We start from the raw sequence: 26,372 nt of genomic DNA on the forward strand, positions 1-26,372 counted from the left end.
AGCGTTTTCCTTGATGGCCAAAAAGCTCAATTTTAGTCTCATCTGACCAGAGTACCTTCTTCCATATGTTTGGGGAGTCTCCCACATGGCTTTTGGCGAACTCCTTCAGGGTTATCTTTGGTTTCTTTGTTGCCTCTCTGATTAATGCCCTCCTTGCCTGGTCCGTGAGTTTTGGTGTGTGTCCCTCTCTTGGCAGGTTTGTTGTGGTGCCATATTCTTTTAAAAAATTTATAATGGATTTAATGGTGCTCCTGATCACTTATGGGAAAATTACTGTCAGCGAGACTTTAGGAATGGCCAGCTGGAGGAGTACAAGTCCTGGAGAAAGATGCACAGAGGCTATCTGAGGAAAGAGAGTGGAATCTCCAAAGACTGACAAAAACCATAGTCTGCCAATTCAGGAAAACACAAAGGTGTATGTCAAGTTTCTGTTTTTGTAAATATTTATAGTTTTTTTTATTGGAAGAACCATGGAAGAACTGCTACAAGCTTGGCACACCTGTATTTGGGGAGTTTCCCCCATTCTTCTCTGCAGATCCTCTCAAGCTCTGTCAGGTTGGATGGGGAGCGTCGCTGCACAGCTATTTCAGGTCTCTCCAGAGATGTTTGATCGGGTTCAAGTCCGGGCTCTGGCTGGACCACTCAAGGACATTCAGAGACTTGTCTCGAAGCCACGCCTGCGTTGTCTTGGCTGTGTGCTTAGGGTCGTTGTCCTGTTGGAAGGTGAACCTTTGCCGCAGTCTGAGGTCCTGAGCGCTCTGGAGCAGGTTTTCATCAATAATCTCTCTGTACTTTGCTCCGTTCATCTTTCCCTCGATCCTACCTAGTCTCCCAGTCCCTGCCACTGAAAAACATCCCCACAGCATGATGAACAGATGTTACAGGTCTGTGAGAGCCAGAAATCTTGCATGTTTGTAGGTGACCAAATACTTATTTTCCACCATAATTTGCAAATAAATTCATTAAAAATCCTACAATGTGATTTTCTGGATTTTTTTCTCTCAATTTGTCTGTCATAGTTGACGTGTACCTATGATGAAAATTACAGGCCTCTCTCATCTTTTTAAGTGGGAGAATTTGCACAATTGGTGGCTGACTAAATACTTTTTCCCCCCACTGTATATATATATATATATATATATATATATATATATATATATATATATATATATATATTCCTCTTTATTACTTTCCAACCCCGCCACCCTTTCCCCACTTGGAGTAAACTAGTGAGCAACAACGCCTAGGCCTCTACTTCCAGCCCATACCCACTATCTACATTTTATGGACACAGTCAATTTGACAATAATTACATTTTGTTTGTTCTTTCTCCTGAACTTTTTCTACTCTCAACCTCTCCGATCATTTTCATGATGTCCATCCGGTTTGCTTCTATATGCCATATCTTTCTAACTGTGCTCCTTCACAAAAGCTCCCAACCTACAACCCATACACTAGTTATCTTGTTATTGTTTGTTGTTAGTTGTTATTAGTCCCATCCTTCAATTCCATTCAACACCTCCCATCTATCTTTTAACACCATCCATATAGGATTTCTATTTGCCATATATATTTCAACTGTACTGTGATGTCTTACAAAAGTTCTGAACCTTTCTATTCTCATTGTTTCTACAGATTGTGAATTGAAAATATATTTTTTTTGCTAATAGTATTATTATGTTATTGATCGATTGACTATGACTTTTCAGATCACCCAGTAGTGCTATCTGCAGGGTTAGCTCCAGGTAAATATTGCAATCCTTTAGCCATTCCTGGACCTGCGTCCAAAAACAAGCTACAAATGGACAGTACCAAAACAAATTATCTAATGATTCTGTCTCTTCGCAGCAAAATCTGCAGAGCTGGGAAGATTGTATCCCCCATATAAATAACATTATATTGGTAGCAAGAATTTTATATAATAATTTAAATTGAAAGATACTAAGTTTTGAATCCAGTGTCGTTTTGCGTATCAGTTCATAAACACTATGCCATGGGATCGGTACGTCAAAAATCTCTTCCCAACTATTTTGCAATCTATATGGGATGGCCGTCAATCCTTTGGTCCTTAAATGAAACTGATATACTTTTTTATTTATCACAGTTTTCCTTAACCAATGATGTTCTTTAATACAAGGCCGACAGACAAGTTCCTTACTTTCTCCTCCTTCCACTTTCCTCTTCTATTTTTGCGGTAAGGCTCCAATTATTTGGTTGTAATTTTGGGTAGAGCATGTTTTTGTTAGCTGCATGTGTGACATAACTCCACCAGTCCTACCGATGATATCATTTACAAAGATTATACCTTTTTTAAACATTTTGTCTTTTTTGTCAATTAGTATATTTGAGTTTAACCACAATATTTGTTGCATTATTTGTTCTGTCGTTTCTGGAGGATTAAATTGAAATTGCAACCAACTTTCTATGGCTTGTTTTAGAAATAGTGATATCTGGGAGATGATTTCCTTTTCAAATAACTGAAAGTGACTGGTTGTAATCTGAATAAAGGGAAAAAGGCCATTCTTGAACATTGGGTGAGACAATCTTACTAATTTGCTAGAGAACCAGTTCGGATTAAAGAATAACTTTTGTATGACTGAAGCTTTTAGTGATAGGTCTAATGCTTTAATATTTAACTATTTCTGTCCTCCGAATTCATATTCATTATATAAATAGGCCCGTTTAATTTTGTCTGGCTTGCCGTTCCAAATAAAATGGAATATTTTTTTCTCATATAATTAAAAAAACTGTTAGCTAGGAGTAGGCAAGACCATAAGCAAATAGGTAAACTGGGATAATACTAAAGCGTTAATCAGGGTGATTTTTCCACAAATTGACAGGCACCCACCTTTCCATGGTAGCAAGATCTTATCTATTTTTGCTAACTTTCTATTATAATTTATTGAAGTGAGATCATTTATTTCCTTTGGGATATGTATTCCGAGTATATCCACTACACCATCAGACCATTTTATTGATTCTAGTTGTGGATTTAAAATAAAAACATTAATCATCAGCGTACAATGACACCTTTGTTTTTAAGCCCTGGATTTCGAATCCCCTGATATTATTGTTGGATCTGATTTTAATAGCTAACATCTCGATGGCCACAATAAATAGATATGCCGATAGTGGACAACCTTGTTCTATCTTGGTTTCATCAGAGCAGAGAATCTTGTTTCTCATGGTCTGAGAGTCTTTAGGTGCCTTTTGGCAAACTCCAAGCGGGCTGTCATGTGCCTTTTACTGAGGAGTTGCTTCCGTCTGGCCACTCTACCATAAAGGCCTGATTGGTGGAGTGCTGCAGAGATGGTTGTCCTTCTGGAAGTTTCTCCCATCGCCACAGAGGAACTCTAGAGCTCTGTCAGAGTGACCATTGGGTTCTTGATCAACTCCCTGAACAAGGCCCTTCTCCCCCGATTGCTCAGTTTGGCCGGGTGGCCAGCTCTAGGAAGTCTTGGTGGTTCCAAACTTCTTCCATTTAAGAATGATGGAGGCCACTGTGTTCTTGGGGACCTTCAATGCTGCAGAATTTTTTTGGTACCCTTCCCCAGATCTGCGCCTCGACACAATCCTGTCTCGGAGCTCTACGGACAATTCCTTCGACCTCATGGCTTGGTATTTGCTCTGACATGCACAGTCAACTGCGGGACCTCATATAGACAGGTGTGTGCCTTTCCAAATCATGTCCAATCAATGTAATTTGCCACAGGTGGACTCCAATCAAGTTGTAGAAACATATCAAGGATGATCAATGGAAACAGGATGCACCTGAGCTAAATTTCGAGTCTCATAGCAAAGGGTCTGAATACATATGTAAATAAGGTATATCTGTTCTTTATTTTTAATACATTTGCAAAGATTTCTAAAAACCTGTTTTCACTTTGTTATTATGGGGTATTGTGTGTAGATTGATGAGGATATATATTTTTTAATTCCATTTTAGAATAAGGCTGTAACGTAACAAAATGTGGAAAAAGTGAAGAGGTCTGAATACTTTCCGAATGCACTGTATATACACTGAGTGTACAAAACATCAGGAACACCTTCCTAATATTGAGTTGGACCCCCTTTTGCCCTAAGAAAAGCCTCAATTCGTCGGAGCATGGACTCTACAAGGTGTTGAAAGCAGGGACTACTCATATGAGCAAGACTACTCATATATACTGGCCAGGCACTGGGTTAACAAAGACCTGGCCATCTGTCCCCCGACCATCTGAGGCTATGAATAGATCTGGAGTGAAACTGGCTACAGGGTTAAATGAGAACCTGTAAATTTGTCAGAGCCCCCGCTGGCCATGTAAGGCTAGAGATTGTTTATTAGAATATGAGAGGATCCTAACAGGGTTGGGGTCAATTCTGAATTCAAATCAAATCAAATTGTATTTGTTACATGCGCTGAATATAACAGGAATGCTTACTTACAAGCCCTTAACCAACAATGCAGTTTTAAGAAAAAGAAGAGTTAAGTCAAAAATACATAAGTAAATTTAAAAAATAAAAATAAAAAAATAAAACAGCAGCAGTAAAATAACAGTAGCGAGGCTATATACAGGGGTTACCGGTACAGAGTCAATGTGCGGGGGCACAGGTTAGTCGAGGTAATTGAGGTAATATGTACAGTGGGGAAAAAAAGTATTTAGTCAGCCACCAATTGTACATGTTCTCCCACTTAAAAAGAAGAGAGAGGCCTGTAATTTTCATCAATGGTACACGTCAACTATGACAGACAAAATGAGAAAAAAAAATCCAGAAAATCACATTGTAGGATTTTTAATGAATGTATTTGCAAATTATGGTGGAAAATAAGTATTTGGTCAATAACAAAAGTTTCTCAATACTTTGTTATATACCCTTTGTTGGCAATGACACAGGTCAAACGTTTTCTGTAATTCTTCACAAGGTTTTCACACACTGTTGCTGGTATTTTGGCCCATTCCTCCATGCAGATCTCCTCTAGAGCAGTGATGTTTTGGGGCTGTCGCTGGGCAACACGGACTTTCAACTCCCTCCAAAGATTTTCTATGGGGTTGAGATCTGGAGACTGGCTAGGCCACTCCAGGACCTTGAAATGCTTCTTACGAAGCCACTCCTTCGTTGCCCGGGCGGTGTGTTTGGGATCATTGTCATGCTGAAAGACCCAGCCACGCTTCATCTTCAATGCCCTTGCTGATGGAAGGAGGTTTTCACTCAAAATCTCACGATACATGGCCCCATTCATTCTTTCCTTTACACGGATCAGTCGTCCTGGTCCCTTTGCAGAAAAACAGCCCCAAAGCATGATGTTTCCACCCACATGCTTCACAGTAGGTATGGTGTTCTTTGGATGCAACTCAGCATTCTTTGTCCTCCAAACACGACGAGTTGAGTTTTTACCAAAATGTTCTATTTTGGTTTCATCTGACCATATGACATTCTCCCAATCCTCTTCTGGATCATCCAAATGCACTCTAGCAAACTTCAGACGGGCCTGGACATGTACTGGCTTAAGCAGGGGGACACGTCTTTCACTGCAGGATTTGAGTCCCTGGCGGCGTAGTGTGTTACTGATGGTAGGCTTTGTTACTTTGGTCCCAGCTCTCTGCAGGTCATTCACTAGGTCCTGGTTCTGGGATTTTTGCTCACCGTTCTTGTGATCATTTTGACCCCACGGGGTGAGATCTTGCGTGGAGCCCCAGATCGAGGGAGATTATCAGTGGTCTTGTATGTCTTCCATTTCCTAATAATTGCTCCCACAGTTGATTTCTTCAAACCAAGCTGCTTACCTATTGCAGATTCAGTCTTCCCAGCCTGGTGCAGGTCTACAATTTTGTTTCTGGTGTCCTTTGACAGCTCTTTGGTCTTGGCCATAGTGGAGTTTGGAGTGTGACTGTTTGAGGTTGTGGACAGGTGTCTTTTATACTGATAACAAGTTCAAACAGGTGCCATTAATACAGGTAACGAGTGGAGGACAGAGGATCCTCTTAAAGAAGAAGTTACAGGTCTGTGAGAGCCAGAAATCTTGCTTGTTTGTAGGTGACCAAATACTTATTTTCCACCATAATTTGAAAATAAATTCATTTAAAATCCTACAATGTGATTTTCTGGATTTTTTTTCTCAATTTGTCTGTCATAATTGACGTGTACCTATGATGAAAATTACAGGCCTCTCTCATCTTTTTAAGTGGGAGAACTTGCACAATTGGTGGCTGACTAAATACTTTTTTTCCCCACTGTACATGTAGGTAGAGTTAAAGTGACTATGCATAGATAATGGAGTCTTGTATAGAGGTCCTAGATGGCAGGAAGCTTGGCCCCAGTGATGTACTGGGCCGTACACACTACCCTCTGTAGTGCCTTGCGGTCGGAGGCCGAGCAGTTGCCATACCTGGCAGTGATGCAACCAGTCAGGATGCTCTCGATGGTGCAGCTGTATAACTTTTTGAGGATCACATGCCAAATATTTTCAGTCTCCTGAGGGGTAGTAGGCTTTGTCGTGCCCTCTTCATGACTGTCTTGGTGTGTTTGGACCATTATAGTTTGTTGGTGATGTGGACACTAAGGAACTTGAAGCTCTCAACCTGCTCCACTACAGCCCCGTCGATGAGAATGGGGGCGTGCTCGGTCTTCCTTTTCCTGTAGTCCACAATCATCTCCTTTGTCTTGATCACGTTGAGGGAGAGATTGTTATCCTGGCACCACACGGCCAGGTCTCTGACCTCCTCCCTATAGGCTGTCTCATCATTGTCGGTGATCAGGCTTACCACTGTTGTGTCCAAGATGGCGAAGTAGTGCAGTCCTGTTTCTGTCGTGTGTCTGTAAATAGCCTGTAAATACCTTGTTTTTTTGTATTTTTCGTACCTATTTCCCTATCAGACTTTTCATCCTTCTACAAAATATACTTTCCTGCAACCCGCCTCACTCAATGTGGAACGGACTCTATTATTGACTTACCTTTTATCTAGAATCTCCAGAATCTCCATTGAAACTAGCTAGCCAGCTAGCCAGCTAACTAGCTACCTGCTATTAGCCTTAGCTAGCGGTGTTTCACCCAGAACATTGGATTTTCTTCTGCGGGATTAATTTTAATCACTGGACATTGATCACCGGATATTCGGCCAGTCTGCACAGCGCGTTATCGACCCAGAACATATCAGTTTTTTCTGCTGGAATCACTGAATCACTGGACCTTTAACTCCGGATTCGTCGCTACCAGCTAGCTACAACCAAACGGACGCTGTGGTCTGGCTAATTATCCTGAGCTAGGCCCATCTCCCGGCTATCTACCTCTCTGTCAACCGGACGGGACCACCTAGTATTGACACGGAGCCCCGCCGATCCTACACGACTGGTCTGCCGACGAAATCGTCTGATGTGGTTACGACGTTAACCACGAAGATTCCATCCATCTGCTAGCCCTGGCCCGCTAGCTGTAGCCTCTTACTCACTAGTACTTCACCACCGGACCTTATGATAACTCAGCTATACAGCTGATATCTGCTGGACTGTTCCTTTTTACGGTACTACATCCTGTTTATGTTTAGCCTCAGCCCAAACATGGTTAGTTTATTGTTGTTTCGGTTATTTCTAATTGTACTATATCACTGCAGACCCCCCAGCCTAGCTAAACTTGCCTTAGATAGCTCCTTTGCACCTCCCCCAATACACGCGGAGACCGACTCAATTTATGCCTCTAGAGATACCTCCAGCGATGCTATCTCTTTCATCGTTACCCAACGCTTAGGTTTACCTCCACTTTACTCATATCCTTCCATATCCTTGTGTCACGGATTCTGCCGAGGCTGCTCCCCCTCCTGGTACGAGCAGGCGTCGGCGGTCGCCGTCCCCGGAGTACTATCTGCCACCGATCTATGTTTCTGTGTGTGATTGCTTTTGTCTGTCTGTCACACCTGTGTCCTATTGTGTATTCATCACCTGTCCTATAAGTTCCGTCTTTTGCTTGGTAGGATTGTGTGTTGTTGTTCGCCTGTCGTTGTGCTGCGTGTTTTGTTTCTTGTTTGCATTTTTTGTGTTTTACGCATGTTGCGTAAATGCTCGCCTCTTGTTGTTTGAGGTCGTTTGTTTTCCGTTTCCTTTTGGAAATTTTGAGTAAACTCTGTTGGACTGAGCCTCGGTGTCCTGCGCCTGACTTCCACCACACATACACCTCACCTCATGACAGAACAACACACCATCTCCATGGAGTCAGCAGGAACAGCGGCGATACCCGATTCCTTGGAGGACCGGATTAATTACCAGGACGCCATGATCCGGCAACTCGGGGTCGCCATGGACGAGGTGTCCAACAGTCTGCGCCGGTTGATGAATCGGGAGGTGCCCACGCCTTCTCACACCATCCCAGCACCAACGGCCAGTCCTCCTCTCTCAGCACCGGAACCCAGTGGCATTCGGCTCTCGCTCCCGAGGGCATATGACGGTTCTGCAGCCGGGTGTCAGGGCTTTCTCCTACAGGTAGAACTTTACCTTGCCACCATACACCCGGCGCCCTCGGGATACGAGAGCGTCTCCGCCCTCATCTCCTGTCTCTCCGGGAAGGCGTTGGAGTGGGCCAACGCCGAATGGAGGGGAATAGACGCCGCCACCATCACCTACGCGGAGTTTTCCCGCCGCTTCAGGACTGTCTTCGATCATCCACCTGAGGGGAAAGCGGCGGGAGAGCGTCTATTCCACCTCCGACAGGGGAAGAGGAGCGCACAGGAGTTCGCACTGGAGTTCCGGACACTAGCAGCGGATGCGGGATGGAATGAGAGGGCCCTCATTGACCACTATCGGTGTAGCCTACGAGAGGACGTTCGTCGTGAGATGGCCTGCAGGGACACCAACCTGTCGTTCGACCAGCTGGTGGACATCTCCATCAGTCTAGACACCCTGCTGGCTACCCGCGGACGTCCCGAGTGGGGGTCGTCCATTCCATCCTCCAGCACCTCGAGCCTATTCCTATGGAGCTCGGGGGTGCTGGCGCTAGAGAGAGGAGGAGGGAGAACCCGAGGAGGGCCAACCCCTGCACCAACTGTGGCCGTGGAGGACACACCACGGCCAGGTGCTGGGGAGGGTCTTCTGAGAGAGGGGACAACAGGTCACGCACTGGGGAGTCATTTCAGGTGAGTAGGCGCCCCACTTACCCAGAGCTCTCTGTTGGTCACATGAGTATTCCTGTGCGTTTTCCACAGGTGGCACCTCATTCCCAGCATAAGGCGCTAGTAGATTCAGGCGCAGCTGGGAACTTTATTGATCGTAAATTTTGTGCTAGGTTAGGAATTCCCCTTCGGCCGGTAGAAGTTCCATTCCCTGTCCATGCATTAGACAGCCGGCCGTTGGGGTCGGGTCTGATCAGGGATGTCACAGCACCGCTGACGATGACTACGCAGGGGGGTCATGAGGAGATCATTCAGTTCTATCTGATTGACTCTCCTGCGTACCCAGTGGTGTTGGGGCTTCCCTGGTTAAGTACCCACGATCCTACCATAGCGTGGCAACAGAGGGCTCTTATGGAGTGGTCTGCCCAGTGTGTAGGGAGATGTCTAGGTGTTTCCATAGGGGCGACCTCGGTAGAGAGTCCGAACCAAGTGCCCGCACTGCGCATTCCCCCCGAGTATGAGGATTTAGCACTGGTCTTTAGTAAATCGAGGGCAGCAAGGCTACCTCCTCATAGACAGGGGGACTGTGCGATAAATATCCAGACTGGAGCAGCTCTTCCCAGGAGTCATGTGTATCCCCTGTCTCAAGAGGAGACAGCGGCTATGGAGACATACATAGCCGAGTCCTTGGCACAGGGATACATACGGCCCTCTACTTCCCCAGTCTCCTCGAGTTTCTTCTTTGTGAAGAAGAAGGACGGGGGATTGCGCCCGTGTATTGATTATCGTAGTCTCAATCAGATTACAGTTAAATACAGCTACCCACTGCCACTGATTGCGACGATGACGGAATCATTACGCGGAGCGCGATTCTTCACAAAGTTAGATCTCAGGAGCGCGTACAATCTGGTGCGCATTAAGGGGGGGGATGAATGGAAGACAGCATTTAGTACCACCTCGGGTCATTACGAGTATCTCGTCATGCCATACGGGTTAATGAATGCTCCTTCAGTCTTCCAATCCTTTGTTGACGAGATTTTCCGGGACATGCATGGGCAGGGTGTAGTAGTTTACATCGACGACATCCTGGTGTACTCTTCTACACGAGCCGAGCATGTAGCCCAGGTGCGCCGAGTATTGAGACGACTGTTGGAGCATGACTTGTATGTCAAGGCAGAGAAATGCCTGTTCTTCCAGGAGTCCGTCTCCTTTTTGGGTTATCGGTTGTCCGCGTCTGGCGTGGAGATAGAGGTAGATCGGGTATCGGCTGTGCGTAATTGGCAAACTCCAACCACCGTAAAAGAGGTGCAGCGGTTCTTGGGTTTTGCTAATTACTACCGGAGGTTTATCCGGGGCTTTGGACAGGTTGCAGTTCCCATTACGTCCCTGCTAAAGGGGGGTCCGGTGCGCTTGCAGTGGTCAGCTGAGGCGGACAGGGCATTTGTCAAACTGAAGAACCTGTTCGCCTCGGCCCCGGTGCTGGCGCATCCGGATCCCTCTTTGCCTTTCCAAGTAGAGGTGGACGCGTCCGAGACCGGTATTGGGGCAGTCCTGTCACAACGGTCCGGCACGCCACCTAAGCTCCGCCCCTGTGCATTCTACTCTAAGAAGCTCAGCTCGGCGGAGCGCAATTATGACGTTGGGGACAGGGAGCTGTTAGCTTGAGGGGGCTCAACACCCTTTCCTCATTCTGACTGATCACCGTAACCTGGAGTACATCCGGGCAGCTAAGAGATTGAACCCTCGTCAGGCTAGGTGGAACATGTTCCTGACCCGGTTTGTTTTTAAGATCACATACATCCCTGGGTCCCAGAACGGTAAGGCAGACGCCCTGTCCCGGCAGTATGACACAGAGGAGAGGTCCATTGAGCCTATTTCCATACTGCCGGAGTCTTGTCTGGTGGCTCCGGTAGTATGGGAGGTCGATGCGGAGATCGAGCGGGCGCTGCGTACCGACCCTACTCCCCCCGAGTGTCCTGTGGGGCGGACGTACGTTCCGCTCGAGGTTCGTGATCGGCTTATTTCTTGGGCTCATACATCACCCTCCTCTGGACATCCTGGTATTGGTCGGACGGTGCACTGCCTTAGCGTAAAATACTGGTGGCCAACGTTAGCCAGGGATGTGAGGGTTTATGTCTCCTCCTGCTCGGTTGTGCCCAGTGTAAGGCACCTAGACATTTGCCCAGAGGTAAGTTACATCCTCTGCCCGTTCCACAACGACCATGGTCCCACCTCTCGGTAGATTTTGTGACCGATCTACCCCCTTCCCAGGGTAATACCACCATTTTGGTCGTTGTGGATCGGTTTTCTAAGGCCTGTCGTCTCCTCCCACTGCCGGGTCTCCCTACTGCCCTACAGACCGCCGAGGCCCTCTTTACCCACGTGTTCCGGCACTATGGGGTCCCCGAGGATATTGTGTCCGACCGAGGTCCCCAGTTCACCTCCAGAGTCTGGGGGGCTTTCATGGAACGCCTGGGGGTCTCGGTTAGCCTTACCTCGGGGTACCACCCAGAGAGCAATGGGCAGGTTGAACGTGTGAACCAGGATGTGGGTAGGTTTTTGAGGTCCTATTGCCGGGACCGGCCGGAGGAGTGGTCGAGGTATATCCCCTGGGCAGAGATGGCCCAGAACTCTCTCCGCCACTCCTCCACCGGATTAACACCTTTCCAGTGTATTTTAGGGTATCAGCCGGTCCTGGCACCGTGGCACGAGAGCCAGACCGAGGCCCCTGCGGTGGACGAGTGGATTCGGCGCTCGGAGGAGACGTGGGACGCTGCCCATGTCCATCTGCAGCGTGCCATCCGTCAACAAAAGGCGAGCGCCGATCGCCACCGCAGTGAGGGGCCGGTGTACGCACCGGGAGATCGAGTCTGGCTCTCGACTCGAAACCTGCCCCTCCGCCTGCCCTGCCGGAAGCTGGGTCGGCGGTTTGTGGGGCCCTTTAAAGTCCTGAGAAGGTTGAACGAGGTGTGTTACAGGTTACAACTGCCTATAGAGTACAAAAATATTAACCCCTCGTTCCATGTGTCTCTTCTCAGGCCGGTGGTAGCTGGTCCACTCCAGGAGAATGAGATAGGAGAGACCCCTCCGCCCCCTTTGGACATCGAGGGGGCCCCGGCGTACAGAGTCCGGACCATCTTGGACTCGAGGCGCCGGATGAGTGGTCTCCAGTATCTCGTGGAGTGTGAGGGGTACGGTCCGGAGGAACGGTGCTGGGTGCCCAGGAGGGACATCCTCGATCCATCCCTCCTGACTGATTTCCACCGTGGGCATCCCACGCGCCCGGGTCCGCGTCCTCCTGGCCGTCCCCGAGGCCGGGGTCGGCGCACGGCTGGAGCCGCGCGTCAAGGGGGGGGTACTGTCACGGATTCTGCCGAGGCTGCTCCCCCTCCTGGTACGAGCAGGCGTCGGCGGTCGCCGTCCCCGGAGTACTAGCTGCCACCGATCTATGTTTCTGTGTGTGATTGCTTTTGTCTGTCTGTCACACCTGTGTCCTATTGTGTATTCATCACCTGTCCTATAAGTTCCGTCTTTTGCTTGGTAGGATTGTGTGTTGTTGTTCGCCTGTCGTTGTGCTGCGTGTTTTGTTTCTTGTTTGCATTTTTTGTGTTTTACGCATGTTGCGTAAATGCTCGCCTCTTGTTGTTTGAGGTCGTTTGTTTTCCGTTTCCTTTTGGAAATTTTGAGTAAACTCTGTTGGACTGAGCCTCGGTGTCCTGCGCCTGACTTCCACCACACATACACCTCACCTCATGACACCTTGTCTGTACATAATGCCCTGAATCTTTTCTATAACACCCGGAAATCTGCCCCCTTTATTCTATGTACCCAACGCACTAGAAGACCAGTTCTTAAAGCCTTTAGCCGTATCCTTATTCTAGTCCTCCTCTGTTCCTCTGGTGATGTAGAGGCTAACCCAGGCCCTGCAGCCCTCAGTATCACTCCTACTCCCCAGGCGCTATCATTTGATGACTTCTGTAATCGCAAAAGTCTTGGTTTCTTGCACATAAATATCAGAAGTCTACTTCCTAAGTTTGAGTTATTCACTGCGTTAGCACACTCTGCCAACCCTGATGTTCTAGCAGTGTCTGAATCCTGGCTCAGGAAGGCCACCAAAAATTCTGAAATTTCCATCCCCAACTATAACATTTTCCGTCTAGATAGAACTGCCAAAGGGGGTGGAGTTTCAATCTACTGTAGAGATAGCCTGCAGAGCTCTATCATACTATCCAGGTCTGTGCCCAAACAGTTTGAGCTTCTACTTCTAAAAATCCACCTTTCCAGAAATAAGTCTCTCACTGTTGCCGCTTGCTACAGACCCCCCTCAGCCCCCAGCTGTGCCCTGGACACCATATGTGAATTGATTGCCCCCCATTTATCCTCAGAGTTTGTACTGCTTGGTGACCTAAATTGGGATATGCTTAATACCCCAGCCATCCTACAATCCAAGCTAGATGCCCTCAACCTCACGCAAATTATCAACGAACCTACCAGGTACAACCCAAAATCCGTAAACATGGGTACCCTCATAGATATCATCCTGACTAACATACCCTCTAAATACACCTCAGCTGTCTTCAACCAGGATCTCAGCGATCACTGCCTTATTGCCTGCGTCCGTAACGGGTCCGCGGTCAAACGACCACCCCTCATCACTGTCAAACGCTCCCTAAAACACTTTAGCGAGGAGGCCTTCCTAATTGACCTGGCCCAGGTATCCTGGATGGATATAGATCTCATTCCGTCAGTAGAGGATGCCTGGTTGTTCCTTAAAAGTAATTTCCTCTCAATCTTAAATAAACATGCCCCATTCAAAAAATACAGAACTAAGAACCGATATAGCCCCTGGTTCTCCTCAGACTTGACTGCCCTTGACCAGCACAAAAACATCCTGTGGCGTACAGCATTAGCATCAAATAGCCCCCGCGATATGCAACTTTTCAGGGAAGTTAGGAACCAATACACACAAGCAGTCAGGAAAGCAAAGGCTAACTTTTTCAAACAGAAATTTGCATCCTGTAGCACAAACTCCAAAAAGTTTTGGGACACTGTAAAGTCCATGGAGAATAAGAGCACTTCCTCCCAGCTGCCCACTGCACTGAGGCTAGGAAACACTATCACCACCGATAAATCTACAATAATCGAGAATTTCAACAAGCATTTTGCTACAGCTGGCCATGCTTTCCATCTGGCTACCACTAACCCGACCACCAACTCTGCACCCTCTGCTGCTACTTGCCCATGCCCCCCCCGCTTCTCCTTCACACAAATTCAGACAGCTGATGTTTTGAAAGCGCTGCAAAATCTGGACCCCTACAAATCAGCTGGGCTAGACAATCTGGACCCTTTCTTTCTAAAACTAGCCGCTGAAATTGTCGCTAACCCTATTACTAGTCTGTTTAACCTCTCTTTCATAACGTCTGAGATCCCCAGAGATTGGAAAGCTGCCGCGGTCATCCCCTTCTTCAAAGGGGGTGACACTCTAGATCCAAACTGCTACAGACCTATATCCATCCTGCCCTGCCTTTCGAAAGTATTCGAAAGCCAAGTTAACAAACAGATCATCGACCATTTCGAATACCACCGTACCTTCTCCGCTATGCAATCCGGTTTCCGAGCTGGTCACGGGTGCACTTCAGCCACGCTCAAGGTCCTAAACGATATTATAACCGCGATTGATAATAGACAGTACTGTGCAGCCGTCTTCATCGACCTGGCCAAGGCTTTCGACTCTGTCAACCACCGCATTCTTATTGGCAGACTAAATAGCCTTGGTTTCTCAAATGACTGCCTCGCCTGGTTCACCAACTACTTCTCAGATAGAGTTCAGTGTGTCAAATCGGAGGGCCTGTTGTCTGGACCTATGGCAGTCTCTATGGGGGTGCCACAGGGTTCAATTCTTGGGCCGACACTTTTCTCTGTGTATATCAATGATGTCGCTCTTGCTGCTGGTGACTCTCTGATCCACCTCTACGCAGACGACACCATTTTGTATACATCTGGCCCTTCATTGGACACTGTGTTAACAAACCTCCAAACGAGCTTCAATGCCATACAACAATCCTTCAGTAGCCTCCAACTGCTCTTAAACACTAGTAAAACTAAATGCATGCTTTTCAATCGAACGCTGCTGGCACCCGCCCACCCGACTAGAATCACCACTCTCGACGGGTCTGACCTAGAGTATGTGGACAACTACAAATACCTAGGTGTCTGGTTAGACTGTAAACTCAACTTCCAGACTCACATAAAGAATCTCCAATCCAAAGTTAAATCTAGAATCGGCTTCCTATTTCGCAATAAAGCCTCCTTCACTCATGCTGCCAAACATGCCCTCGTAAAACTGACTATCCTACCGATCCTTGACTTCGGCGATGTAATTTACAAAATAGCCTCCAACACTCTACTCAGCAAATTGGATGTAGTCTATCACAGTGCCATCCGTTTTGTCTCCAAAGCCCCATACACTACCCACCACTGTGACCTGTACGCTCTTGTTGGCTGGTCCTCCCTACATGTTCGTCGTCAAACCCACTGGCTCCAGGCCATCTATAAATCACTGCTAGGCAAATCCCCGCCTTATCTTAGCTCATTGGTCACCATAGCAGCACCCACCCGTAGTCTACGCTCCAGCAGGTATATCTCACTGGTCATTCCCAAAGCCAACACCTCCTTTGGCCGCCACTCCTTCCAGTTCTCTGCTGCCAATGACTGGAACGAATTGCAAAAATCTCTGAAGCTGGAGACTCTTATCTCCCTTAATAACTTTAAGCATCAGTTGTCAGAGCACCTTACCGATCACTGCACCTGTACACAGCCCATCCGAAATTAGCCCACCCAACTACCTCATCCCTATGTTGTTATTTATTTTGCTCTTTTGCACCCCAGTATCTCTATTTGCACATAATCTCTTGCACATCTAGCATTCCAGTGTTAATACTATTGTAATTATTCTGCACTATAGCCTATTTATTGCCTTACCTCCATAACTTGCTACATTTGCACACACTGTATATATATTTTCTGTTGTATTTTCTGACTTTATGTTTTTTTTTTACCCCATATGTAACTCTGTTGTTTTTATTGCACTACTTTGCTTTATCTTGGCCAGGTCGCAGTTGTAAATGAGAACCTGTTCTCAACTGGCTTACCTGGTTAAATAAAGGTGAAATAAATAAAACAAGTTGGCAAACTTCATGATGGTGTTGGAGTCGTGCCTGGCCATGCAGTCATGGGTGAACAAGGAGTACAGGAGGGGACTAAGCACGCACCCCTGAGGGGCCCCCGTGTTGAGGATCAGCGTGGCAGATGTGTTGTTAACTACCCTTACCACCTGGGGGCGGCCCGTCAGGAAGTTCAGGATCCAGGATGTTTATCGCTGAGCTGTAGTCAATGAATAGCATTCTCACATAGTTGTTCCTTTTCTCCAGGTGATGTGAGCCATGACCAGCCTTTCAAAGCACTTCATGGCTACAGACGTGAGTACTATAGGGTCGGTAGTCATTTAGGCAGGTTACCTTAGTGTTCTTGGGCACAGGGACTATGGTGGTCTGCTTGAAACATGTTGGTATTACAGACTCAGTCAGGGACAGGTTGAAAATGTCAGTGAAGACACTTGCAAGTTGGTCAGCGCATGCTCGGAGTACACGTCCTGGTAATCCATCTACTCACATCGGCTACGGAGAGCGTGATCACACAGTCGTCCGGAAAAGCTGATGCTCTCATGCATGCTTCAGTGTTGCTTGCCTCGAAGCGAGCATAGAAGTCATTTAGCTCGTCTGGTAGATTTGATGGTTCTGCACGTCTCCTGGAAAGACATGGTTGTGGTCTTACTATTTTACACTTTTTGTGGAAGGGACGTAGGGCAACACACCTTTGTTGGTAATGATATCAACCGAATGGGACCGGATAGTGTATTGTTTAGGGACAATGAGGGGACATTGGGAGGTGCTTTTGAGAGGAAAGGTCAGTCAACAAAGTGAATGGGCAAGGGGACTAAAGAAGGTGTGAAAAGTTTTAGGAAGGCAGTTCTTACACAGTATGAATTGTTGTGTATGAGAGATTTCATACACAACAATACATTTACAGTCTAAGCACAACCCTGCACAACCAAAACCCCCTTCCTCATCTCAAAGTACAGTCTGTAAACCTCCCCCAGCCCATTGACTTTGACAGATCATTCTTGTCAATAGTAGCCCTTTGCAGGGGAATTTTGTAGACCTGTCATTGTATTGTGTTTTGAGAATCTGCAGTGTGAATAATGAGGTGGTTGTCATTACTGGTGTAGTCTTGATTTTATACCTTTCAGTGTCCCTTGCTGGTTTCTGTCCCACAATCGTGTTGTTCTCCATAACCATAACAAGGTGTGTCCGCTCCCTCATGCTTGTGTACCCAAAATGTCCCAGCTTTGGGGTATTTTAACAGGGCACTGTGGAATGACTCCAGATAACCTGAGTTTTACAAAAAGAAAAAGTAAAAAGAGAGGGGTAGACTAAATTGATTACATTGTCTGGAAGATACACTTTGGTCCTCAGGCTGCCTCTAACCACCTGTAACCCCATAACACAAATCATACAAACACTACCCAACTCGTGTTTATACCATGCTTAATTGAGCTATCTTAGCCGTCAGCTTGTAAATATATGGTCGAATTGCTGCAAAGAAACCACTACTAAAGGATACCAACAAGAAGAAGAGACTTGCTTGGGCCAAGAAACACGAGCAATGGACATTAGACTGGTGGAAATTTGTCCTTTGGTCTGGAGTCGAAATTTCAGATTTTTGGTTCCAACCGCCGTGGCTTTGTGAGACGCGGTGTGGGTGAACGGATGATCTCCGCATGTGTACTTCCCACCGTGAAGCATGGAGGAGGAGGTATGGTGCTGTGGGGGTGCTTTGCTGGTGACGCTGTCTGTGATTTATTTAGAATTTAAGGCACACTTAACCAGCATGGCTACCACAGCATTCTGCAGTGATACGCCATCCCATCTGGTTTGGGCTTAGTGGGACTATCATTTGTTTTTCAACAGGACAATGACCCAACACACTTCCAGGCTGTGTAAGGGCTATTTTACCAAGAAGGAGAGTGATGGAGTGCTGCATCAGATGACCTGGCCTCCACAATCCCCCGACCTCAACCCAATTGAGATGGTTTGGGATGAGTCGGACCGCAGAGTGAAGGAAAAGCAGCCAACAAGTGCTCAGCATATGTGGGAACTCCTTCAAGATTGTTGGAAAAGCATTCCAGGTGATGCTGGTTGAGAGAATGCCAAGAGTGTGCAAAGCTGTCATCAAGGCAAAGGGTGGCTATTTGAAGATTCTCAAATATAAAATATATTTTGATTTGTTTAACCCTTTTTTAGTTACTACATGATTCCGTATTTGTTTTTTCATAATTTTGATGTCTTCACTATTATTCTACAATGTAGAAAATAGTAAAAATAAAGAAAAACCCTTGAATGAGTAGGTTTGTCCACACTTTTGACTGGTACTGTAACTGCAGTTCAACTGCAGTACACTGTAGTTATTCTGCAATTACTGAGTCCAACATACCACAGTGGACTGCAGTTACTGCACTTTTACTGCAGTTTTAAAACTGCAATCTTTTTTTGTAAGGGTCTTGATAGCTGCAAGCCACTGGCAGAATCGGGGTGAATCTCTGGTAGGTAGAATGGTGAAAGATAACTCATTTTCGTGCTTGTTTGTAATTAGCACAGCCAGGCAGAGAACACCACACGAGCATCATGACAAACTGTGAAAAAAAGAAAAAATAAGTTCTGAGATTCGAAGTTCGAAGTAAACAAATCCATAATTCAAGTTTGTGGGCACGCCCCCTCTATCTAGCGGGCGGTACCAGCATTAGCTATGAATGCCGGACTTTGTGGTTCACTCTGAGCAGACCAATACACAGGGAGTCGCAACTTCCCGATTCTGCCAGTGAAATTAAAATGTGCTAGTTCTAGCTTGTGGTTTGGATAATTGTGATGTTTATGATAAAATTGTAATGTTGTTAATATAGTAATGACTATATGCCGTGGCAAAGCCAGGGTGAAATTCCCCTTTAAATATGATAAACCATGCATGATTGTTTTGGGCCTTTCATCCCACTTGTTGTCATTAAGTAGTCACCAGCGCCTCTTAGTGGATAAGAGAAGAAAATTAGAGTCAAGTCAGTCATGCCCATCATATTATCAAGGCTATCTCATTTTGTCAACGGGGCAGTGGTTCTCAAAATGTTTGGTTACTGTATACCCTAATCACATTTTGCTCTACCCAAGGTATCCCATCATATGCAACTGATCATTATGCCTATGCTCTTGAGTCTTCCCATGCATCACCTGTGGGTATACTAGGTACCCCCAGGGGTACTAGTACTCCAGGGTTGAGACCCTCTGACCTAGATGTTCACCAAGTGGAGACTTATTAATCCTGATTTACAAAGGCAAGCAATGACTTGAGTTCATACAGTGCACCCTCACTATTTAGAAAATGGGTTCTATATTTGTAATTATTGCTTTTGGTGCATGGACATACCTTAGGGTGCATTCAGTATGACAGAACGGTGTTTAACATTTAAGTCAAAGGAAACTACTGTACTGTACCGTCAAATGTATCAAACGTTGAACCAAACTGAATGCACCCCAGGTTTACATGTACAATTCAGACAGGGGCCCCATAAAGACAGATTTACATTTGAGAGAAATACTTTCTCTAAAAAATCACCCATGCTGAAATGAAAACAATTAAAGCAGTGTAATTTAGTTATTTGTACTCTACCTACCTAAAGTATAACTCCAGAATAAACTGTATTAAAAAACAGTAAAAAGGTCAAAAGATATGTATAACTGTAGGCTATTTCAGGCTAAAATAACACTGAGCTGAGGTACAGTAGGCCAACTGAAGAATGAATCAGTAGCCTTTGTATAATCCTCTCTGGCTTCTACTTTTCCAGAGGGAGGGAGGGAGAAATACAAAGGGAGGAGCAGTTAGGAATGGTGACGTCAGATTGGAATGAGGGAGTGAATGTTCCGGGTCAGACACTGGACTGAGGAAATTAACTCTGGGACAAGGAAAACAGTAGGAAACACGAAATAAAACAGAGATATGATCGTTTTCTGGACCCGATTAGAAAAACGACTAACATCCCAGTGGCGACGTGAGTAAAGGATAAAGAACCAAGCGAAAATCAGGTGCCTACAAGTATTCAAAGTGAGATACACAGCGTATTTATTCCATGGTGCCCAGTACAATTTATTTACGCCTGGGGAGGTGGTTTCGATGTTTGTTTGTTTTGAAAATTCGTTCGAAGAGCAAGAAGGTGTTTGGCAAGCCATCTAGCTAGTTCAGTTCGAGTAGTAGTTGGCCGTATTCAGTTGCGCCTTCTGTTTCTTTTATTGGACATCTTTTCGGGATATTTTTTAAGAACGGATTTTGTCATCACCCCGTGATGTTTCAGTGTATACCCCTGTGGCGGTGCAACCGTCATATTGAATTGATCGATAAGCGGCACTGTTCTCTGTTGTACGTTCCGGATGAGATCTACCGCTACAGTCGGAGTTTGGAGGAGCTTTTGCTGGATGCTAACCAACTCAGTGACTTGCCCAAGGTAAGCAGAATGTTTTTTCCAACTGGCTAGCTGCTAAGCTAAACCTGTAGAATGTGAAGTTCACTGATAAGGTTTACGTGGTGTCATTTCAGGAAAAAACAGTTGTAAGTATTTTAAATGTAACCAATGACCATGTGTTGTTCATGTGAAGGGAAATACCAGAACCTGCAGTTTAAACCGGTAGTTAGGTACATAATTGCATCTCATGGGGACATCATTACGCAATATCGCCATTCGACAGGACAGCGAGGCAACGCGCATGTCGTAGGAATTTTCCTTGGACAGACTTGACGTGGAATGATGCGCACGCCGTATTATTTGACATGCAAACTGCAAAACATGCTGCTACAACAAATTATACTTTCTACTGTCATGTCATCTTTATTATGAAGAGGGAAGACTAGTCAGCTGCAAACGTCTTTATTCAATAATCAAGCTACATAAAACAAAATCAGTAGGATCAGCTTGTTACACATCTATCTGGCTATATGAAGACCATATGGTAGTTGTCAGTATTTGTAAGATTAAAGGTAAAATAAGAAATAGGCCTGTCACAATGATGAGTCTATCTCTGGCCCTGTGGTTTTGAAGTGACTACAACAGTTAGGCCATGGCTTAGCCCAATAATGGACTAAAGGTGCCTAACCTCAGTCCTTATAGTCCAAGGACCTTTACATGTTCTGCTTAAAGGCGAATTGGCTCTGGAAGCCAAAAAGCCAAATACTCCATCTAAACAGTAGCGGTGTGTGGGTAAAATCACAGAGGAAGCTAAGCCAAGCCAGTAAAAAAGCCATATTACAACCTATGTTGTGATAATTGCGTTGTTTGCTCTGTAGCTCAGCTGGTAGAGCACGGCGCTTGTAACGCCAAGGTAGTGGGTTCGATCCCCGGGACCACCCATACACAAAAAATGTATGCACGCATGACTGTAAGTCGCTTTGGATAAAAGCGTCTGCTAAATGGCATATTATATTATTATAACCCACTAGTTTGTACGCCACCGTGATATACAATAAGACCTTGACAACAAAAAGACAACAGTCAACCAGTGGCGGAATAAATTCAACTACACATACTTTTGTTTCATCACAAAACCGGTGAGTAAAATCTGTCTGGTGAAGTCCACAAATAAAATATTGCATACAAACAGTTATATCACCTGCGGCATGGTCAAGCAAGTTCATGTTTTCGACAGTTTACTAAACAAGTCAGCACAAAGATAACAGGAGCACTGCCTCCGCTATTCCAGCAGCCTTTCAACTTAAACATTTAAACATCATCAAATCAACAAGGCTATATATGCTTAGTTTAATACACTGAAAGCAAATTTAAAGATGCCAAAAACAATTTAGTCCAATCAATGTTACAAAATATTGTCTGTGTGTGTGCAAGTAAAACAAACATTTTTTGTTGCCATCCTCTTCTCTTTCATGTTGTCAATGGTCTATGGGTCTGTCATACAGTACACTTTTTGTTTTTGTTGTCACAGGCTACCTAGCTAAAATGCTTGCTAGCCTGACATCCTCCAATGGGCAACAATGAAGCAGCTAAGTTAGCTAGCTAGCTAGGTAATGTGAGCCTACTAGGCTACATATTGAACTTCAATCATCTCAGGCCAGTGGCACAGCATATTCACTTATGGTTAGATCAGAATCACCGTCAAAATCATTGGCCTGTACAGAGAATTAAGTGAAAACACCAAGTCCAAATCCACATCTCCATCCATGTCTTAGGAAAGGGCTGATTTAGCAAGCTAGCTACTGCAGGACATCAACATAAGCAGACCAGAAACAGACAAGTTTTTCTGAAAAAGACATTTGCAAAGGAAGTGATTTGATTGGTCTGAATCCAAATCCAAACTAGCCTCCGTTGGCGGCGTTTTGCTGCACCAGGACAACCCACAGTTGAGCTCAGCTCAACGCTGATTGGCTAATTATTATTTTTTATCAAGGGAGGCCAAATGCTTGCTGGCATCAATCAATCAAATGCTATGTCAGCAACATGTTACAGTGGCTTGCGAAAGTATTCACCCCCCTTGGCATTTTTCCTATTTTGTTGCCTTACAACCTGGAATGAAAATTGATTTTTTGGGGGGGGTTTTGTATCATTTGATTTACACAACATGCCTACCACTTTGAAGATGCAACATATTTTTTTATTGTGAAACAAACAAAAAATAAGACAAAAAAACAGAACTTGAGCATGCATAACTATTTCACGAGACATATCGTTTTCCTTGATGGCCAAAAAGCTCAATTTTAGTCTCATCTGACCAGAGTACCTTCTTCCATATGTTTGGGGAGTCTCCCACATGGCTTTTGGCGAACACCAAACTTGTTTGCTTATGTTTTTCTTTAAGCAATGGCTTTTTTTCTGGCTACTCTTCCATAAAGCACAGCTCTGTGGAGTGTACGGCTTAAAATGGTCCTATGGACAGATACTCCAATCTCCGTTGTGGAGCTTTGCAGCTCCTTCAGGGTTATCTTTGGTCTCTTTGTTGGCTCTCTGATTAATGCCCTCCTTGCCTGGTCTGTGAGTATTGGTGGGCGGCCCTCTCTTGGCAGGTTTGTTGTGGTGCCATATTCTTTCCATTTTGTAATAATGGATTTAATGGTGCTCCGTGGGATGTTCAAAGTTTCAGATATTTTTTTATAACCAAACCCTGATATGTACTTCTCCACAACTTTGTCCCAGACCTGTTTTGAGAGCTCCTTGGTCTTCATGGTGCCGCTTGCTTGGTGGTGCCCCATGCTTAGTGGTGTTGCACACTCTGGGGCTTTTCGGAACAGGTGTATGTATGTATGTATATATACTGAGATCATGTGACACTTAGATTGCACACAGGTGGACTTTATTTAACTAATTATGTGACTTCTGAAGGTAATTGGTTGCACCAGGTCTTATTTAGGGGCTTCATAGCAAAGGGGGTGAATAAATATGCACACACTACTTTTCTGTTATTTATTTTTTAGATTTTTTTGAAACAAGTTAATTTTTTTAATTTCACTTCACCAATTTGGACTATTTTGTGTATGTCCATTACATGAAATCCAAATAAAAATCCATTTAAATTACAGGTTGTAATGCAACAAAATAGGAAAAACGCCAAGGGGGATGAATACATGGGCTACACATACTGAGACAGAGGAGCACTGTTTCCCTCGCTCGGATGATTTCTCCGGTGAGATTCGGCCACTTGCGAATTGTTGGAAAATTATGAAAACACAGAAAGAGATGAAAGATAAATTAGTTTATAATTTGTATTTATTTATTGGTCAAATATTTGGGGAATCCTGGCTTCCCTTGGCATCCATGAAAACACCCTACTGCATTTAAAGATACATTGATTCTCAATTGCGGTACAGTTCTAGAAACATAAATCCCTCTACTTTCATATCACATCAATATAATTTCACTAATGCAAACTGTATACTGTTTTAACACAAGTTGCAGCCAACAGTATATTTCAGTGACAACACATTTGTGGCGTCCGTCTTCTGTTTTCACTCAGGTGTTCGGAGACACAGATACCTAATTAGCACAGGTAGTCCCAGGGGGTTGTGTTAGAGTTCAGAAATATGCGTTTTCAAAATACAGACCTTCAAAAAATCTGCGTTTTAATCAATTTCACCTGCGTTTTATATTGAAAGTCAATCGAGTGCCTCAATTGAGTGATTAGGTGTGTGCAAATAGTTTTCCTTCACAGAATATACATTAGTTCAACACATTCGGCAGAAAATAGCTTCATTTTCATCAGATGACAAGAGAAGTGCAACGCTATTTGGCTGACAGCCATACAAGTAAATGAGCTTACAATGAATAAGCAAGGTATTTTTTGCAAAAACGATGCATGGCTGTCATATTTCTAATGTTTATCATAGAAATAATGTAGCCAGCTACATTTCCTAATGTTTTGCTGAAAGTTAATCTTGCATTTTATCTGAGAAAAGTAGGCTACACCGAGGAAAAGTACCGGAAAAATAGTAGCTATACATCAGTCAGAGGGCTGTCTGCAGATAGAATGGCTCTTCTTGAATTCTCAACCAAGTGGAGAAGTGCAACTGAAGCACAAAATGTGTCTGATGCTGAGCATCAGAAATTACATTAAGAAGCATTTTAGATCTGCGTTTACAAAACGCAGCAAGATATTTCTTATGTGTTTTATCTTTTAACGCGTTAACGTGACCCCTGAGTCCACTCTGTTTTCCATAAACAAGCACTGTAACATGATTTATATGGCCGTGCGGGAACCCTAACCCTATAAAGGTGCGTATCAATTTAACCTTTTGCTTTTAGAAAATGATTTCTCACTGATATGTAAGATAAGGTCCTTATGCTTCCAAAGTCGTACTGCAAGCGATGAGTGTTAATGTTCAGACTGAGCATCGGGGCTCTTAACAAAACTTCCCTGTGCAGAAGACGCCTTAGTCCAATTACTTTTATGTCTAATGTAATGGAACTGAGAGTCATGATCAAGGGCTAGGCCTATATGGCATTGACAAGGCATTTACTGGAAGAACTGTGCAGATGCAAAGTTTGGTAACAGAATTACGGTAAAATCTCCCCCAGTTTTTTTTCTTTTTTCGAACACGTTTTCCAAAAACTGCTAAATATCTGTTCCGAATTAAGATTCAAAGATGTCTGCAGAAAAATGGGGTGTCAGCTATGACATTACAGCTTATTGAACTACAGTAAGTGAGTGGATTTACACCTGTTAATGGAATTGCGGTAATGGAATTTCATCATGGGTCCCTGATCTGTACTACACAGAAATGCATCATTTATGGATATGAATGTCATTCTCTTCATGGTGCATCCTGAATAGGTTCACAAAGGTAGAAATATGCAATATCATCCTTTGCAAAAATGGGTAGTGTCCTACGCACTGGGTATTATTCTAAACAAGACCAAGGTTGGTGGGACCGGACCAAATTGAACCGATCATAGACGTCGATGCTATGTTTCACAAGTTTGGACAGCACAGCACATTACAGTAGAGTTCAGTAGAACAGGGTTTCCCAAACTCGGTTCTGGGGCCCCATCTGGGTGCACGTTTTGGTTTTTGCCCTAGCACTACACAGCTGATTCAAGCTTTGATTATTTGAATCAGCTGTGTAGTGCTAGGGCAAAAACCAAAATGTGCACCTAGGGGTGGCCCCAGGACTGAGTTTGGGAAACCCTGGAGTAAAATTCAGTATAGTACAATACAGTACATTATACTGTACTGTACTCTAGTGCACTTTACTGAAATCTACTGTACTGAACTATACAATACTTTTCTTTACTGTACACTACTGTGCTTCACTGTGTACTGTGCTGTCCAAACTTATGAAACATAGTCGTCTACGATTGGTTCAGATTTGGTCCGGTCACCAGTCATGGAAGTCTATGTTTGGGCCAAATCAAGGCCGGTCTGTCCGGGCCCAAAAAACGACGTCTGTGGACGTTGAAATCAAGGCCAGGGCTGACTGACCAAGTATCAACTACTTTTCATTGTCCATGGACGTCCGGTGTCAGTCGGTGCTCAGTGGGTGCGGATGCTGGTTACAGGAAATGGAAAGCGCGGGCTCATGGGTATGTATGTGTCAGTAAGAGCCGGGAGAGGCAACATTAACTGGAGAGAGATGGAGAAAGGCAGAATTACGAGTTTTAATCACTTAATTCATAAACAAAAATGTATATAAGTAAAA

At 44.8% G+C, this 26,372-nt stretch overlaps 1 protein-coding gene across 1 annotated transcript in view; it reads left to right on the plus strand.

The window, feature by feature from the left end:
- The first annotated feature begins 20,079 nt into the window (after positions 1 to 20,079).
- Positions 20,080 to 26,372, plus strand: part of LOC311136766 (uncharacterized protein) — a 62,623-nt gene continuing 56,330 nt past the window's right edge. Inside the window, exon 1 of the mRNA XM_084171038.1 lies at positions 20,080 to 20,682. Within this exon, the coding sequence (XP_084027164.1) occupies positions 20,524 to 20,682 (159 nt within the window). The 5' untranslated portion in view covers positions 20,080 to 20,523. The remainder of the gene's footprint in view (positions 20,683 to 26,372) is intronic.

The sequence above is a fragment of the Coregonus lavaretus genome (assembly GCF_964263955.1).
Source record: "Coregonus lavaretus genome assembly, chromosome: 1".
NCBI classification, from domain to species: domain Eukaryota; kingdom Metazoa; phylum Chordata; class Actinopteri; order Salmoniformes; family Salmonidae; genus Coregonus; species Coregonus lavaretus.